The sequence below is a fragment of the Lytechinus pictus genome, chromosome 2, assembly GCF_037042905.1.
Source record: "Lytechinus pictus isolate F3 Inbred chromosome 2, Lp3.0, whole genome shotgun sequence".
Taxonomy (NCBI): domain Eukaryota; kingdom Metazoa; phylum Echinodermata; class Echinoidea; order Temnopleuroida; family Toxopneustidae; genus Lytechinus; species Lytechinus pictus.
Window position 1 is genome coordinate 35969007 of NC_087246.1, and position 18595 is coordinate 35987601.

Sequence of the window (18595 nt, forward strand, 5' to 3'; positions counted from 1 at the left end):
ACTAGTCTGCTGTGCAAACCCTTCACTCGAGTAAAGGGTCTGAATTGCAGCCTACTCGTGCCTTGTGTACTGAAGGCCCTCCTGAATTGAAACAAGTTTTGTGTGTGCTAGTCTTTGCGTGGAGACACACTTGTTGATCAAAGTTTCAATCAGGGTCTGTGCCTGCAGACTAGGTTTGAACACCTGTAACCCCCTCCCTGCGTACGCTACTGATCAAACCACCTTCTTTCAATGGATACTGCTTCATAAATAGGCGTGCCTAGACAAGATGACAGGAAAACAAAATGGTTCTCAGAATACAGGGTTGACAAGATTTTATGGAAATTAATCTTATTACTTCAACTGAGGTGCAATATTTCATTTTACCTGAGAAAAAAATGGATCTTGAAATACCACCCCGGATGACTTAAATTAATTTTGTCTAGAAGAATCAAAACTCAATGGCCCGTATTCTTAAGTCAGGTTTAACTTAGACCATGGTCTAACTATGTGCTAAAATTATGGGAAGCCAAGTGTCAAAATCTTTATCAAGTTGTATGTTTCTTATGTTTACTGTGCTCTTTCTTGTTTATCGATGGTGAAGACAATCATCTATTTATACCTGTACTTCCTAGACAATTATGAATGATTTGAGAGCAAAATGAGCTGAAATATGATATCTCTACTGTTAGTGATTTATGTAACAATTGGCTATCCATACTTGAACCACAACTTTAAACCCGAGTTTAAGTTAAACCCGACTTCAGAATACGGGCCAATCAGTTTATGCTTTTGACTGATCCAACGTCTAAGCATGCAGATATCAACAATTGAAAGTCAAAATACAAACCACGTGTTTCATGTGAAATTCATTTATTATACGCCTCTGGCTAAATTTAGCATACTGTGAATATATACATGTTATACATACATACAGTGCTCAACTATTCATCCAATATACTTCTTCAATCCATTAAACACAATACTCCTTATACCTAGGTTATCACTAAGAAAAACAAACCACGTCCATTTTAATTGAAATTCAAACAATCCCCAAAGAATTAAAAATTAATATTTATTTCAATAATGATATAAAAACAAACATGCAGTATGAATATCCATGATAATGTAGGCATTCATCCCATAGAAAAATCATTCTCAGTTGATTCACTTCCAAGATCTTAACAACAATATAACTAAACAAGTGGAGTGCCGTTGGCAGCCTCGCCTGCATTACGCAATTCAATATAGCAGCAGTGCTGACTTTGATAAAATAATTATTCACAAAAACACACCATTCATATAATGATATAATACTATGTTCATTGACCCTGAATAACATTTGACCTTCATCAAGTTACCTAAGACTTATGCAAGATGAGCAATGATACTTGATTACCCCCATGTCCACAATTCATTAACTATATCTATAAACTTTCAAAGTTATGGTAATTCAACAATTACCCCCAACATGGCCAAAGTTAATTGACCCTAAATAACCTTTTACCTTGGTCATGTGACCTGAAACTCAGTCAGGATGTTCAGTAATACTTGATTACCCTTGTGTCCAAGTTTCATGAAATAGGTCCATATACGTTATGATGTCATTTCAAAAACTTAAACTTAGGTTAAGATTTCATTGTTGACACCGCCGCCGCCGCCGGAAAAGCACCGCCTATACACTGTAGTCTCACGCTGATACATGTATACAGGCGAGACAAAAACCATTGCTTTGATTCACACAAAATAGTAATAATAAAAACAATAACAAGTATTATAATATTTCTAATGCACCATGTACTATCAATCATTCTAAACGCAACAAACTGCATCTCATGCCGGGTATCTCACAAAACAAATGCTCATGCTCCCACACAATATCGATAGGATTAAATAACCAAGTTATATAAATAAAAAATATTTCCTAAAATAGTTATTTCAATAATCTAGTACAAAACAGTTAACATAAAAACAACTACATAAATAATCAATCTTTTTCACACTCTTGCTAGTCCTACAAGAGATATAAGATGAATGTTAAGTAGCCAATGGCATAATGCAAACAAATGTGGTTATAAGATGCTATAAAAGTGTACCGGTATTTAAAACTTTAAGAAATATAGTCATTTTTTATATCAATGACTATGGTGCTTGCCCTGGCCTTTTCCCCCATCAGATAGAGTGCTCCCTAGTTTTACAAGCACAAACACAAAAAAATGTAACTGTAATATTCTTCTACTTATCCAACATGGCATGGCCATTATTGCCCCAGCTGGGTGCCTGTAACACAAAACTTAGCCATCAATTGTAAAGTTAAATTGGAGCGATTGCACATACATATAATAACCAATGTAATCAACAAGTTGTACAATGAAGCGCAAAGATTTGTGTAACGGGGCCCTGAAATTACCAGGATAAGGTGGACAATTACAAAATGTAATATGATGGTATAGCAAACTGGCTAAGCCCAAATTATGCGGGCCATACTACTGGTGGGTGTTTCATAAAGCCGTGTGTCATCAAATTGTATTCTACTTCCAAAGAAAAATTAACATACATTGAATTTAAACTGAGACACACAATTCATATCTACAAAGAAACATAGCACTTTTCTTGCATGTTCAAAAAGACTGCTTACAATAGTGCTTTTCATGTTGTATTTTAAAAAATGTTAACGTAAATCTAATCATTCTTGCACCATAGTTACAAAAATAAATGTAATGTGTTGGAGTTGCTACATTACATTTCCCATACCAAGGTAACTTAAACAATAATAGTAGTAATCATTATGAGTGAAAAAAAACTTAACTATCGAATTATAAATATTGCAAATTAGAAAATTCAATACATGTCTAAATTAAACAAAATCATTCTGGTAGAAATAAAATAGCTTTATAAAAATTATTATCTCTCTGTTCTATTCTCTGTTTAGGAAAGCATTCTTAAATAAATAACTTTAAAATGATATAAAATCAGTATACTCAGATTCCAATTCAAAGCTAGCAAATTATACAATGAAGACAAATATTTCATGTGCCTATTTACTCCATTACAATACAAGCATAAGTATGTTGTTACATGATTACAAATTTTAAAAAATACAATTTCAAATTACAGAAAATTCAAACTTTGGAAATTAAACGGCATGTACATGTATTTGGGCTGTTAAAACCCGTTATCTGAAGAAAAAAATGTTTGCAATGGTGGCAATTTAATATTGTCTGTAATTTCCTGCTTCTGTGATCTTTCTAAACTAAAATAATTTTCAATTTGAGTTGGATTCTCCTTTAAACATCTTACTGTAACATTCAATTTGACCACAACAGAAGTATCTGTTAAAGTATCAGGCAATGCTAGAATCTTACTCTTTTAAAATTAAAGCATCCTTTAAAAAAAATGTTATATTTTACTTACATTTTAAATTTGGTTACTTGGGTTTGTTAGATGTGGCAGGACTTGTTTGATTGAAAAGTAATATATATAACTCCAAATAATTTTTTTCAATATTGTCCCAATTAAGTTTGAATGAATATTTTTTAAGCATATAGAAATAAACCTGCTAATACTTGGGATTCATTCTTACCCGTTTTAGGTTTCTTTATAAAGTCCCTTTAGTACTGACTACTCACATTTTATTTCAAACAAGAAGAAGATACACAAGGAAGATAAACACGCATCTCAAACTACTATCAATGATATGAATTCTAAATACAACTATTGATTGCATCATATATCCTTCAAAATAAATATCAACTGCTGTGACCTACTAGCAATATAAAACCAATGAAACATCACACACACACACACTCTCTCTCTCTTTCTTTTTTCTACACAACCACATACTTGGCTTCACTACAAGAAGCAGTCAACTAAATAAGATATTCAGTCTCCAAACTCTCTTTTTGGTTATTATAACTTATGTTATGCAAAAATATATCTCAGAATTTATAGATCTGCAATGTACATGAATATAACTACATCTATACTATAGACAGAGCTCAAACATGTCTATCATTACATCATAGTGAATGCAAGATTTGCACTTACTTGTATGAGTAATGAAATGAACAAACACCCATTAAATTTCAGTAGATTGGACTTTTAAACAAGGTTCTAGAATAATTCCAGTTATTTTGTCTACATGAACATGTATTGGAAGAATGTTTAATAAGTAAACATTTACTTTCTACCTTTAGAATAAATAAAATATCAGATATCTGCTTTACTACACATACATGTCAGTCAACTACCTGCAGTACAAAAGCCTTCAGTCAAAATACTGTTTCTCGCATGAAAATCCTTGTAAAAAAAAAATTCAAATAAATCAACAACCCTTAAACATTTATCGTTTATCAAACATGCGCATGTACTAAACTGAAAAAAAAAATCAACATGAAAGGAAAATATGACCTTAAACTACATGCATGTGGATTCTCAATTCGTAATGCAGATGACATTAGGATCAATATCACATGCATGTTGAGAGTGGTCCAAAATTCAAATCCTGTTGTATCCATGTTTGATAGGGGTGTCCAGACTCACCTCACACTCACAGCAATCGCCCTTACCCCTCTCTCCACGTTGCACATTTGAGTGCATCCTCCATTCTTAGCCCTAGCCAGTCATGACATAACAATGACCCCTGAAATCTTACGAACTCTAACCTCAAAAGCGAATCAGATCACTGACATCGCCCATATGCATAGATGTACTTGAGCCAAGTGATTATGTCAAATGTTCTGCCAGTGAAAATAAGTTAAGATGAAGAGACGACAAAAACAAAATTAACTACAGCTTGCCTATGACCCTAACCTTAGGTGGAGGATACTGTAGACTCTGATTACATTGCCTTTGGTATTATTTTCTAAACTATTAGCACATAAAAAAAACAATAGATGCTTGGGCTTGAAAGTAGTGTGGTAGTAAATTAAATTCATAATGGTGCTACTCTCTTCATAAATTTGGTGTATTGACAGCTAGTGTTGGTTTGGGCTGTTTGTTTTGACACCATCAATGGCACCAATCATGCGATGAAGCCAGTGCTGAATGTGACATCACTCGGTGTCAAGATATCAATAATGAGATTGCCTTCATTTCCCAAAAATCCACATTCGGTGTCGGAGCTAGGCTTGGTAGTCCCATTCACACTTACGTACTACACCACCCTAACACCAACACTAACACCCCAACCACACTTGACATAACTCAACGATTACTGAAAGACATTGCATAATTTTCACGGTATATACCGTTTTCATGGTAATCATCTTATGATAACATGAAAAACTTGAATAAATCTGATAATGGTAGAACAAGATTGCCCGATGATTGATTTATCACCATGAATATTTGCTGGTGATCAATTGAATCTTAAATACTAGTAGCAGTTGATGAAGAATGTCATTCAAGGATGCACTCAGATACAAACTCTGAATCATGACTGTAATAATTCGCAATCGTACCATCAACATATAAAACTAACAACATGTTGATTGATAGTGTATCCTGATGATATAGTAAATATCATGCATGTAGAGATGAACACCCAATTATGAATCCTCGGTTGATCACATTTCTAAACAGTTTGGATGCTGAATGCTTTTTGATGAAATCACAAACGGATCACGGTGACAAAATCTCAAACAAAAGAACTCTAATCATCAAATCATCTTGTGACTAATCATTACTTTTTGCTAGCTACACGTACACAAATTCTGAAAGCATTTTGATAGCAATCAATCATCTCTGAATACCAACCAAACAATCATCCCTTGATTTTAAAGTCACCACACTTGATCGCAAGGTCAAGATTATGAATGCTCACAGATGACAAAACATGAAAGAGCAACATGATTACATTCTTATGACTAATGATGGCATTTTCTTGGCAATCGTTCATTCTCTGAATACCAACCAACGAGAGGTGGTGAATCTATAACTGGGTGGGTCCCCACTGCAGTTGATTGCAAGGAGCAGCTTTGTCTCTGAATGCAGAAAAATTGATGAATAAGTGTATCATCCACTAAGAGGATCTTCCCTACAGTTGATTGCATGGAGCAGCTTTATCTCTGAATGCAGGAAGGCCAATGAAATAAGAGTATCATCCACTGAGAGGATCTTCCCTACAGTTGATTGCATGGAGCAGCTTTATCTCTGAATGCAGAAAGGCCGATAAATAAGAGTATCATCCACTGAGAGGATCTTCCCTACAGTTAATTGCATGGAGCAGCTTTATCTCTGAATGCAGAAAGGCCGATTGAATAAGAGTATCATCCACTGAGAGGATCTTCCCTACAGTTGATTGCATAGAGCAGCTTCTCTTTCATGACAGCAAGGGTGGAGTACTGAGGCAGCTTGATCATGAACATGCAGGTCTCGACACGGATAAATCGCTGATCAGGTGAGCCTGAAAAAATATGCAGGAAGAGAGCAGAGGAGAGGAGAGGGAGGGAAAAAGGGAGAGATGGATGTGGAGGGAGTAAGAGGAGAAGGTAAGGAAAGAGAGAGTGCAAGAGAGGAAGAGCAAGACAGGGAGAAAAATAAAGGGATAGATCAAGGGGGAGAGGGCATGTGGGAGGGGGTCAAAAAATTGGAAAGAGAGGGGAGAAAAATGGTGGAATAACTGTTAGAAAAATGTGGACTACAGTTATCACAAAGAGATGCTTAGCCTTTTCCTTGCTTATTCTCTTCTTTTTTTTTTACTTTACATCACCTTTTGTTGCCATTTTGCAAACTGCTAGATGAGAAGAGGAGATAGCATAACTGTTTCCCCAACGAAAAAAATACTGTACAAACAGGGAAATAAACCTGCACTTCAAAAATTTGTTTCCATGTGAATGAAAATTAAGAAGACAGAATATGTGCAATTTGAGCAGAACATTTTAACTGCAAAAATGAAGGTGGTACATTAAATAACTTTTTTATTGGAATAAACGTACACTGTATCTAAGCTTCTGTGAAGCTTACCCATAGAAGCATAGGATTACAATTCAAATTTACACTCTCTGTTGAGTAAAATAATCAGTCAATAAATTGTAGATTTTTGCCTTTGTTTTCATGATAGCCTTGGAAAAATGACAACTGCATATCAATAAACTCCAAATTTGAATTTGTGATTTTGACCGTATATTACGAGATAAATTTCATCGAAAGACTTACCACCAGGTCCATCGGGCGGGGCTATCTTCATGGGGTAGGGTGGAACATGGGCGGCCTCATTGCCCCCCTGTCTGCAGGGACAGGTGCTGGGGATCCGCTCCTGGTTGCAAGCGAACTTGATGAAGCGACTGAGTTCTTCCTGGGAGAAACTATCCAAGGCTTGCCAGAAGAACTCGATGTGGGTGTCTGTTTCCACCAGACCAACCTGGTACATTGTATGGGCCTATGATCCAATCAATAAACAAACATAGGTATTGATGGGGAGAACTGGGGTCCATTTCATAGTGGGTATCAAACTTTGAAATCATGACAACTACCATGGTGTCAGCAGCCAATCAAAATCTAGGTTTCTATCGTTTTTTACCATGATGGCAAAGTTACTACAATTGATAGTCTTTATGAAATGGGTCCCAAAGGGTATGATTCACAGAAATATAATTCCCATTTGTGTGTTTGATACAGAGTACGGCACCGTATTGGTCAGAGCTGATCAGGGGAAACACAGTAGTATTCTTTGTTAAAGCTTCGTTTGAGGGGGGGGTAGATGCACATAGAACAGTGTATGAACCAGATTGCCTTTTTGGCATCATAGCTATGAAATCATATGGTTCACAAGCAAAGGACAAACTGCTTGAGGATGCATGCAGAGAACAGTAATCACCTTCAGCATGGCCAGGTCCACATGTGGTCTTCCACACATCCTAAGCTCCATGTCCACTGGGTTCATGATGGTGAGCAAACGGTGAGGAACGATGGATGCCAGGCCACAGCGGATAGCCAACATCCTCTCCGGACAGGCCAACTCCCTTAGACGAAGATCTCTGACTGCTGCTATGTACTCTTGACGATTGCCCCACCTGTTAAGAAGAGATGGTCGAATTTGTGTTTAATGCACGTAACACGAGATGCAATAAACTAGAGGAAGCTAGTGGTATCCATGCTCTCAAGAAAATCAACTTCTTTTCATAGCTTCAATGTTGATCTGGGGCTGCACAGTGGCTGCTTGGCCCACAACCAATCGGTCAAAATTAGTAGTTCTATTTCAGATTCAATTTCAAACAAAAATATCAATTTTCTTTTTTCATTTCTTTTTTCCAAATCCATCCTCCTTAAGGTAAGTCCACCCTGACGCGAAGTTGGTTTTTAAAAAAGCAGAAAAACAGAGAAGTAAAATATCAATGAATGATTCACAAATATCCATTGCAAAGATGGCTCTTTTTCAGGGTACAAGAATCAAATTTAAAAAAAATCAAAAGTGAGCCCTCACCTGACGGGAATCTCATGACCATTGGGACAGAGTTCCACCAGATCACCCATCATGTTAGGATACTCAAAATGAAGGTTCATTCCGACACACGATGCACCGGGACTGGAGAGGGCATCCTGTTCAGGATGGAGATAGGCAGCTACGATGTCTGAACACACTGCTGAAAACTCCTCCTCGCTCTGTGCCTGTAACAAAAGGATAAAAACATTAAAGATTTTACTTTTCAAGATCTAAATCCAAATGATTTCCAGAATTTTCTTCCCAGAACACCACTTGGAAATAAATATTCCAATAAAAGTATAGGAGTTGCTGAATAACACAGATGTCTGACTCTACTACGGTTACTGTCAGATAGAACAGAATTTGTTGGATAAAACATCCCAAGAGTATTCCCAAGAAACCAATATGGCAAAGGTTGGTGACGAACTGTTAATTTCAAACAACCATTTTGATTGGTTACTGGTCGACATAATTGTCTATATAGATGATGACTTGCTGATTAGGAATAACATTGAGCTTCATTCCATGCAATCTTACTAATATTTTATAGACATGAATCAATAAGATGGACAAGAAATGTAAAACTACATGTATGTATAGAAAGTTACAATTATAAATATCAAGCATATCTCTAATACATGTATTTTACACCCCAAATATGTAAAATACAATATACAAGCATACAATTTTTCAAATTAATATATTTTTTTTAATGAAAATGACTTTATTAACTGTTTAAACAATACAAGGTACATGTAAGTCCCCTTCAAATATTTTTTTTGTCAGTATACATGAAAGAGTCGATTCTTTCGATTATTTTCCACAAGATTCTATCAAATATTTAAACAGGGGCCCCCTTTCATTAAGAGTTACAACTACATGTATGCTAAATTTGCCATTTTAGCAACTACCATGGTAACAGGGGTCAGCAGCCAATCACAGTCAAGGATTCTCCATAGTTTTAAAAGAACAACAGAGTTACAATAATTCTAAGTCTTCATGAAGCGGGCCCCTGATCTGATCAACTAACCTGGTCCATCCTCTGGATGAATTTGTGAGTTGCACTATCAGCCTCAGCAAGATCCTGGTCTGGATCTAGTGGTTCTTGGACCAGGCACTTCCAGAAGCTGGGTAGTAGGTCCAGGGCCAACGGTATGTCAGCCCTCATGGCTATTCCAAGGAGCTGGTCAAATTGTTGAGGGAGAAAAGGAAAGAAAAGTCGATTAAAAAACATAATTGCACATGTTGCATACAGGTTTGCTAAATGGCACGAGAGGGAATTCCAACCCAGAGGGAAAGTGGTTTAAAGAGGAGGGAAGTCAGAATAGCCAATCACCATTTCCTAGAAGACAAATAGGAGAGTTGTCCCGACCACTTTTTACAATTTACTCAGCATATCGCCCATCTAAAAGTAAGAGATCTCACTCCATCAGTCATAACTATCTTATTCTTCATTCGATTTATCTAATATTTTCACCAATTTGTTTTACCTTATTTGTTTTCATTTCCGAGTTATGAGGTGTGACCTTTAAGAGGGAAACCGCAGTTATTGTAATTTTTCTAGTCTTTTTCAAAAAACGTTATGACAAAAAATATAATAGAAAGGTCCACTATTAAGGATTGCTCTTCAGAAGCTATAACATCTATTTCAAAAACTTTTACTTAAAATAATAGTTTTTATTTTTTCATGAGGACGTATGAAATATGCATTCTAAAGTGTATGTAATAATTTGATTGTTGCTCAAGTGTAAAAGGTGCTATGAAAAGAATCAGGTACAAAATTTGAACTGTCCATTCATGAGGCCACCATGCCCGGTCAATGACTTACCTGTCCGAAGAAGATTAGCATCCTTTCTTCCGGGTAGGTCATGGGATCGGGTCGAAGTATATAGCGCCCTCTATATTTGTCTTGCGCACAACCACTAAGACATGGCATGAGAAGACGTAGCCTGTCGCTATGAAGCTCCTGCGTTACCTCTCCCAAGAAGTGCCGGAAAGAGCCACCTGGAATAGAAATAAAAAAAAGAGAGAGTGAACAGGATTTAAGTAAATAAACTAATAAAATTTGGAGATAGATCTTGCAGAAAAATTGTAAAAAATCATGGAACAACCTTCTCCAAGAAATCAGATCTATTACATATTTTGATAGATTCAAATCTGTGTTAGACTTCTACATGTATGTTTTAAATAAGTTTTAATTTGAAAACTTTCCTTTACACATGTAAATGTATAGAAACTATTATATGCATATATGGTATTATGCAATTCCAAGAACTGAATACTAATATTATTATTAGATGTACATATATTATAATTTAGATAAAAATAGATGAAATCATGACATTTTACACTATAGAATCTAGCATTTTGAACAAAAGAGTTTACCTATTATTATGAGGACAATTACATGTGAAAACATTGAACCTTGTAATAAATATGTTCTCCAATAACCCATGAACATAATCGGGGTGGGTGTATGGAATCTCTCAGAAGCTACAAAAGTGTATTTAGCTCCTTTAGAAATGAAACTCCTCATGTATAATCTTACTTGTTCCATGGACTTCCTCTCCAACTAGTTTGACATTGAAGGCATACGTGGGGTCACCCCCGCTGGCTATCTTCACACACAGTTGAGAGGAGTAGACATTGGCAAGGGCCGAAGCAGCTTGGCAGAAAGTGGGTGACTTATCTTTGGTTGATGCTGCAAACAAACAAATAATAACAGATCAACTTTGAATAGTTTGATGGATTTCACAAGTTCAAACTTTGCCAGCAGAATTACCATCCATAACACCTCCCCTGCTCTGCTCCATGTGAGTACTGCAATCCACGCTGGCTTGCTTCCATCAACTCTGGTCAACACTTTACATGAACAAAAGAAAAAAAGAGTGCCCATTCAATTCAATTGATAGCATTCGAGTTCCGATCTCAAACTGCGCTTTCTAGACATACACATATCTGTTCGAGTGCATTCGAAAGCAATGTTTTCAATTGTTTTTCAAATGATTTTCCGCTTATTTTATGATGGGCCACATCGTGCTTGAACATAATCCAGCAGTCTTTCCTGGGTTTTTTCAAACATCGGTCGAAGAGTAGTTTCCATAGGAGCGACAATCTAAACTTGCTAGCTATTGATTCAGAGTGTTTTTTACATTAACCTCCCATAAGCAAAAGCAGTTTGCATATCAATCGAGCTTGGAGTGTCTTGGCTGGAAGGCTCCAAAGAAAGTTGGGAAAGTGCATACATTGTTTGCAGACAAGCAGAATCCAATGACCACAGCAAAAATTAATCTCTAAAGCACTTTAACGAAACATTGCTTAAATGTATTAGAAAGCGCGATATAAAAGCAGTTTTAAATCATTTATATCAGGACGGAATTAGGAAATTGCTATGTCTGAAGCAGATAAGGCAGCTTACTTCCTATAACTTGCAGTGGATCAAGGGACACCTCAGGGGCTGCCGTGTCCACATTCCTCTGGGCGGTGGCATCCAGGAGGAGATTGAAGAAGCGTACTTTGGTATCGTAGAACAACCACTCACGAGTCCGGGAGAGCAGCGCGGCTGTGCTCTCCATGAGAGATTGCGAAGGTCGAAGGTCAACCAGTGGCAGGAAGTGGTGCTCCAGGTTGGTGTTGAGGGATTGTAGAAAGGCATAACGCAATCTGATGGTTGCTATGGGAACACCTGCATAATATCAACAAAAAAGATCAAATGTACAAGAGCTTATCATACTTTTCAAGATTGCAGTAATTGAATGGAATAAGATGAGTTTGAATGATCCGTGTATTACAAGTACATATTTAGTAACTGCCAATTCTAAGAGCGAAGAAAAATGGGATTGACAACTGAAGGAAAATTAAAGGCAGGACATTTCTCACTTTCCTAATTATTATGAACCTCATAAAGAATATTAATCATGCGCTAAATGAATTATCGAAAAGTCTACTTCACCACTATTACAACTTCTGCTATTTTTCTAGTACATGTAGGTTTGAACTTTTTCATTCTTTTGCAATAGAAGATATTCAATGGGGATGATTTTTCAATCTCCTTCAATTAAGATTGTTTGGAAAGCTTACATACTGCTACTATGAGTTATCCATCCTTACCTATCAGATTGACGCTAATATGAATCTAGGTGGTCTTAATACAAACCTATGAAATATCAAATATTTACATACCAAAGTTGCCACTAGGGACCGCATTATAAATAACCACAGGCATTTATATGGCATCATCTATCTAGGAATAAATCATTCTGAGGCATAGCTATATATAATAATAATTATTATTATACTTGCTCATATAGCACTGAACACTTAATTTATCAGAAGTTTCTAAGCACTCTACAACACTGTAGCATAATTACCCTAGCAGAGCAGCCGTTACATGCTCTGTGTATATGATGGGTGTGTGTGTGTGTGTTATTTATAACCTTTTTTTTTACCAGTGTGATATTTGTGTATTTGTAGGGCCCCAGCTATAAGCAGTTTTGCTTCTTAGGGGTCCTGACCATTAAGTAACTTGTAACCTGTTATATTTTGTATTATTTTGTTGGTATCATGTTATTTCTGTAAATATTTTGATGTTATATTTTAATGGTCAATAAATTGAATTGAATTGAATTGATTGTACTGCATTTTATGATTAACTTTAGCTCTGAAACAAAGAAATCAGAGAGAGCTGCAATCTCTTGACTACATTAAGAGTCACCCCCAAGTACCTGTCAGGCAGCTATACTCGGGTCTGGCTAGGTCAGCCTCGGAAAAGACCAACTCATGGGGATGTAGTCTAGCCGGCGTGATGGCGAGCTTGAGACATAACTCATTGGTGTACTGGACTAAGGCCTGGTCCTGATGATTGGTCCAGGAGTGCTGTGACACGAGCGCTTTGTTTGGATCCTCATATCTGGTCCTGAATGGATAAAGGCAAGGGATGGCATGGGATCAATCAATAACACCAAACCACTCAATTTTAAACTTCATTATCATACAATCATGTTATTAGTCATCTAAGAGGGTTACTTAGTATTATATCCTACATAAACTAGATCACGTATGCTGATTGGTTTAAATAGCATCATGTGACCAAACATATTCTCACTATTTTGTGATGTTGAAAATGGAACGCCCACTGAAGAAAAATTGCTATTCCGTGACGTCAATGATGGAATAGTGCACTATTCTATCATTGACGTCACAGATCATGACAGCACAAGTACTAATACGCGATTCGCGCACTGAGCGCACGGCTTCAGGAGAAGTAGGTCAGTCAGCGCAGTGGGTTATCTTGATTCAGATTTAAAAAGGATGAACTACGAGTACAAGAACTAGATTATCAAGATCTATTGCTCTAACTTATTAAAGTAGGATATAAAACAAACAAGTACAAATGCCAGTCTAACCTTGAATGAAAAATTCCCACTATGCTTTCTCAAAAGAGTGAACTGATTGGCCATAACAATGACCCATTTAGAGAATGCTCTGAGCAGATTCTAGATGATTCTAAATGATGGCTTTGCTGGTTTTCCATGGTTGACTTTGATTCAATCAATCACAGCTCTTTGTGAGACAAGGCATAGACCACACTTTTGATCTCAACTCAATAACAGTCTCAACTTAAAGTATCCTTTAAAAATTAGGGGATGAAATATATTTTGAGCTAGGATAGATTCTAATCTAACAAAGATCATTAACAGATCTTCTACAACACCAAAATATCTAACCTCTCAAAGTGAATATCAAATCCTGTAGCAAGAAGACTGCGCCAGAGAGAGCACACATCTTCAGTAGCTCTGTCAAGTCCCATGCATAGCAATCCATGTAAGTTGAGTCCTTTCTTCAACACTTTCTTTTGACAGCTAGTCTCTTCCATCAAGACTTTCTCCTTGCTACTCATGTCCTTGAGGCCAGACCGTTTGTCAACTACTTTCACCTTCCTTTCTGCTGCAAATGGAGGCCTACCATGCACAAAAAAGTTATCAAACATACAACAAATGAGATCTGTACATTACTAAGCTTTATATGAGTCCCTCCTAAACTAACCTTTCAAATCAATTTCTTAGAATCTGTGATGTGGTTTGTTTGTCCTTTACATATGCCATAGAAGTTGATATATTGGTAACAATTGTTCAGTTTTTATCTGACTGAGTCATGTACCTGTTATGCCATGCAGCTATCATAGCACATTTTGTTGTCTATTCAACTGAATATAATGTACCGTACTTCTCCAAACTAAAAAGACATAACTGCTCGACAAGTAAGTGTATCCTTCTGAGCTACTTAATTATCAAATCTCACCAATTTAATCCATTTGGTGTCTACAATGTAGTTACATGTAATAAGTTTATTGATAATACATGAATAAAATGTTATTGCCAATGTGTTTTTGTTTTCAACACTCCATCCTCTTGTATTGCTGCAACATAAATACATGGGTAGTCAATTCAAGCAAGGAAATACCAGAGGATGATTTCACGAAGCAGCTTCAGCATGGTTCTCAACAACAAATTTGCTCTCGAAGCAAGAATTTAAGTAGCGTTTAACAGTTGTCAGTAAAATATGCTGACGATGTGCATCATTGTATGCCTCTCGGTACTTACTTTCCCTTGGGTGATGTAAACTCTGGACTGTATCTCTCCTTAGACATGGTCTTGCTTGGTCGCTTCCCAGAGCCCTTACTGCCATCTTTACCAGGCTTGGTAACTGGATGACAGAGGAAACAAATGTTCAGTTAAAAATTCAAAATGAAATACCAATTCAATTTATAAAATATCTGTGTATTTTCATTTAGCATTTAGTGATAATAATGGCAATCAAATATGAACTGATGGATGTGCATATTTGAAAATAACACTTTTAAACATAGAGGCATATGCATACCTGAAAGAGAGATGTAAATCAAAGTAAGGGAATATTGTAATAATAATAATTGACAAAAATTTCAAAGCACTGTCCCCTGACCATCTCTTTTCTTATTTCAAAATTACCATTTGCCATTCCATCTCTATGGAGAGAAAAAAGTCCTGAGGATGAATGTTGGGATGGTGGAATGAAAACAAATGGGATGATAAATGAAACTGAAAGCAAAGGAATGGAAATTGAAAGGCAAATTTGTTAATTGTGTGCTTGCATGACTCGAAAACTCAATTCTACTGGCATTGTGGAAGCCACAGACATAATAAGGTTTGTAAATGGTATGAAGAGAACAAGAAACTACATCATGCCCAGCAAAATCAATTTACCACGAATCTTTTAGCATCTACATGATGTCTATTGCTGAGAACAATAGGCATTTTATCAAAGACCAACCTGTTTTCTTCTCCTTGATTTCAGGTAGCAGTACTCCATACTTCTGGATGATGTCGCAGACAAACTCCTCTACAGTCATCTTGGATGGATGCATGGTGGTAAAGAATTCTAAGAGTAGGTTTCCTGGGCAGGTTGATAGGATCTGTTCTTTGGAAAGGCAGATCTCAGGTTGGGCTGCATCTGAGTCCTGGCTGGGTTTGGACTTGAAGTGAGAGCACCTGACGCAGCTGTTGAAGATGTCCTCTAAAGCTGCAGAAGCCTGCTCACCTAAGGATAGTTGCTCAGAGGTCTCATGGGGCAGGAGCTTGTGTTTCAGGTACCCTACTAGAGCTTCCATTTCTGATGGTTCCGTGAGGAGGGAAGGAGTGACTGTTGCAATGGTGAGTACATCCTCTCCAGTGACACTCATCATGGAGTCATTGTCAAATGGAAGGGAGTCGTCCAGGATCCTGCTATTCAAAAGTGCATGCTCTATGTCCTCAACTTTAGCCTTACTGCGTACTTCAATTACTGCATATCCCTGAACAAAGTTCTTTTTACTGCTGGGTTTGGGTTCGCTGCTAGCTTCTGTGCTGGATGCTTCACACTGGTTGGAATCTTGGTCTACAGGAAGACTCGTCGGTGTGTCAGATTCGGTTGTCCTTTCAGGCTCATGGTGTTCTGCAGCAGATATCTCTTCTGGTGTTTGATCTGAAGCACCTTGTACAGGTGCATCAGATTGAGTTAGCTCTGAGACCTGTGACTGTTCAGATTTAGGGTCTGCATCAATTGCAGTTGGTGGCTTCACCTCTTCCTGGATGGGGATCCATATTTCATCTTTGAAAAGGCCACCTGCTTGATTACAGGCCTTGAGGATTGCCCTCCTTGCTGCTGGTTCCTCCATGTTCGGTGGCAATCCTGAGATCACCACCAACCTAGAATATGCAGTCGGATTTGTCACACTCTGGTGTGCATCCCTGATGGCTGTTCTCATGGACGACTCCCCCTGTGGATCTTGACTATCGAGGTACCTTAGAATAACATTCAAGGTTGAAGCACGATGAAACCACAGCATATCCTCTGGATTGTTTGCACCATTTGATGATGCTTCACCACTGTCACTTTCGCTATTGTGAGGAGTCCTCTTTTGCTGTCCAGCTCTCTTCATTTTAGGCCGACGTTTGCGGGATGTGACCTGAGGGCTGGACCTCACAAGCTGCTTGGGGCTCACCATGGAGGCTGGTCGTGGGGAGGGAAGAGTGACTGTTACCGAGATAGAAGAAGAACCTGTCTGAGGTGCTAAAGGGAACTGATCGATCTCTGACATAGCCAAGCAAAGTTCCATGAGGGCTTGGAAATAAGATGTGTGCTGTCCTGGTGCCACTGAGCCACTGCCAATCACTGCGAGAAGTGCTTCCTCATCAAACAGCTTTCCAAGCTCAGAGCGGAACCTTCTCAACTCTGCCAACACCGACGGTGGAACCATTGTGATAGGAGAGGCACTTGCTCCATCCTCATCATCTACTTTGCGGATAAGCCTCAAGACCTGAGCCATAACAAGAAACAAGTGTTCCTTGATCACAGCCGGCACTGCTGCCCGACCAACATATCCGCTGAGCAACTCCAGTACCCTGATATAAACAATGGTGGAAATCTTCCTTGTCTTCTTCAGAATCCCTTCCCGCTCACCAATGCTCTCTGCCACAGGTCGCAACGTCACATTGGCATGCCGATCGACTCGCTGTTCGCCCATCTCCTGTCGACACCCAATCAGTGACTCCACAAATGCCATGGCCAGTGGGAACTCCGCAGGCAGTCCATGGATGGTCATGACATAGTTTGGAGCGGGAGACACGCCTGCTTTGACATGGATCTTGTTGCAGGGTAGCACCACGGAAGGATAAGGATCGACGATGTGGGAAGAGGGAGCTGCCAATCCTCCGGAGTTGTTCAGGGTAACATCGGCAGGGTAGCTCACCACCTCTAACGGTGCCACACTACCAGATTTCTTGACTCTCTGTCCCATGCCATAGCAGCTGACCCTTGCCCAAGGGGCCTGGTATAGAGATGACCTAGTCATTGAAACAAGAAAATGGGGAACATGAGTTTACTCCATTCACAAACTTTTGTCAGCATATACATTTGTGTATTGTTACATTATTCCCCAGAAAATTACTGACATGTATTCATATCTAATCAGCTCAGTTCAATGGATTCTGTGTTGGGAAACTTTAATTTGCTTCATTTATATTTGACTTGAAATTCACACCAACAAATCCAATCTAAGAGTGCAGGATAAAAACATTAAGTTATGAAGTTTCATTAGAATTTCTCAATCAGGTCTTAAATTAGGTTTACAAGTTCTTCCATATTGACAGCCATACACAGTTGACATAACTTCAAAGTCCAGGGTTCAAGAGTTCCCATACCCTATACAGGAGAAACATTTAGGCCAGTTTACCAGCAAATTACATCATAAAGACTTAACAAGCCAAATACACATTTTGTTTGATCAATATTGGTGGATAGAATAAATTCTCTTGATTATTCAAATTCAAGATCATTGTGGTCTCATTATGAAACAATATTCAAACAAAGGTAGTGTAAGGATTATCTTAAGATTATCTAAAGGATGACTTACTCTCTGTGGGATGAAGGGATATCTCTCTTACAGCTGACTACCAAACCCACAGCATTCTTGAAGAAATAATTATTGTTGATCTTTTCACCAATCTTAATTGATTCTACGTCAAAGGCTGAACAGGGGTCCTGTAAAAAATCCATAGGAGGTAATATTCACAATTGATAGATCAATTCTAACTGGGGAAAATCTAATCACATTAATGTAAAATGAAAATCCGCCATCTATTACAGATTTGTAATGAATGTTATAACTTATAC

The 18595-nt window shown here is 37.8% G+C and overlaps 1 protein-coding gene across 1 annotated transcript in view; it reads right to left on the minus strand.

Moving 5' to 3' along the window:
• Positions 1–835: 835 nt before the first annotated feature.
• The window catches only part of LOC129280515 (probable E3 ubiquitin-protein ligase HECTD4), a 49702-nt gene continuing 31942 nt past the window's right edge, over positions 836–18595 (minus strand). The window contains exons 33-45 of the mRNA XM_064115649.1: positions 18336–18463; positions 15716–17766; positions 15007–15109; positions 14131–14364; positions 13129–13319; positions 11823–12089; positions 10953–11105; positions 10233–10408; positions 9435–9587; positions 8405–8589; positions 7799–7994; positions 7138–7360; positions 836–6385 (exon numbers count right to left, since the gene is read on the minus strand). Coding sequence (XP_063971719.1) covers positions 6249–6385; positions 7138–7360; positions 7799–7994; positions 8405–8589; positions 9435–9587; positions 10233–10408; positions 10953–11105; positions 11823–12089; positions 13129–13319; positions 14131–14364; positions 15007–15109; positions 15716–17766; positions 18336–18463 — 4197 coding nt within the window. The 3' untranslated portion in view covers positions 836–6248. The remainder of the gene's footprint in view (positions 6386–7137; positions 7361–7798; positions 7995–8404; positions 8590–9434; positions 9588–10232; positions 10409–10952; positions 11106–11822; positions 12090–13128; positions 13320–14130; positions 14365–15006; positions 15110–15715; positions 17767–18335; positions 18464–18595) is intronic.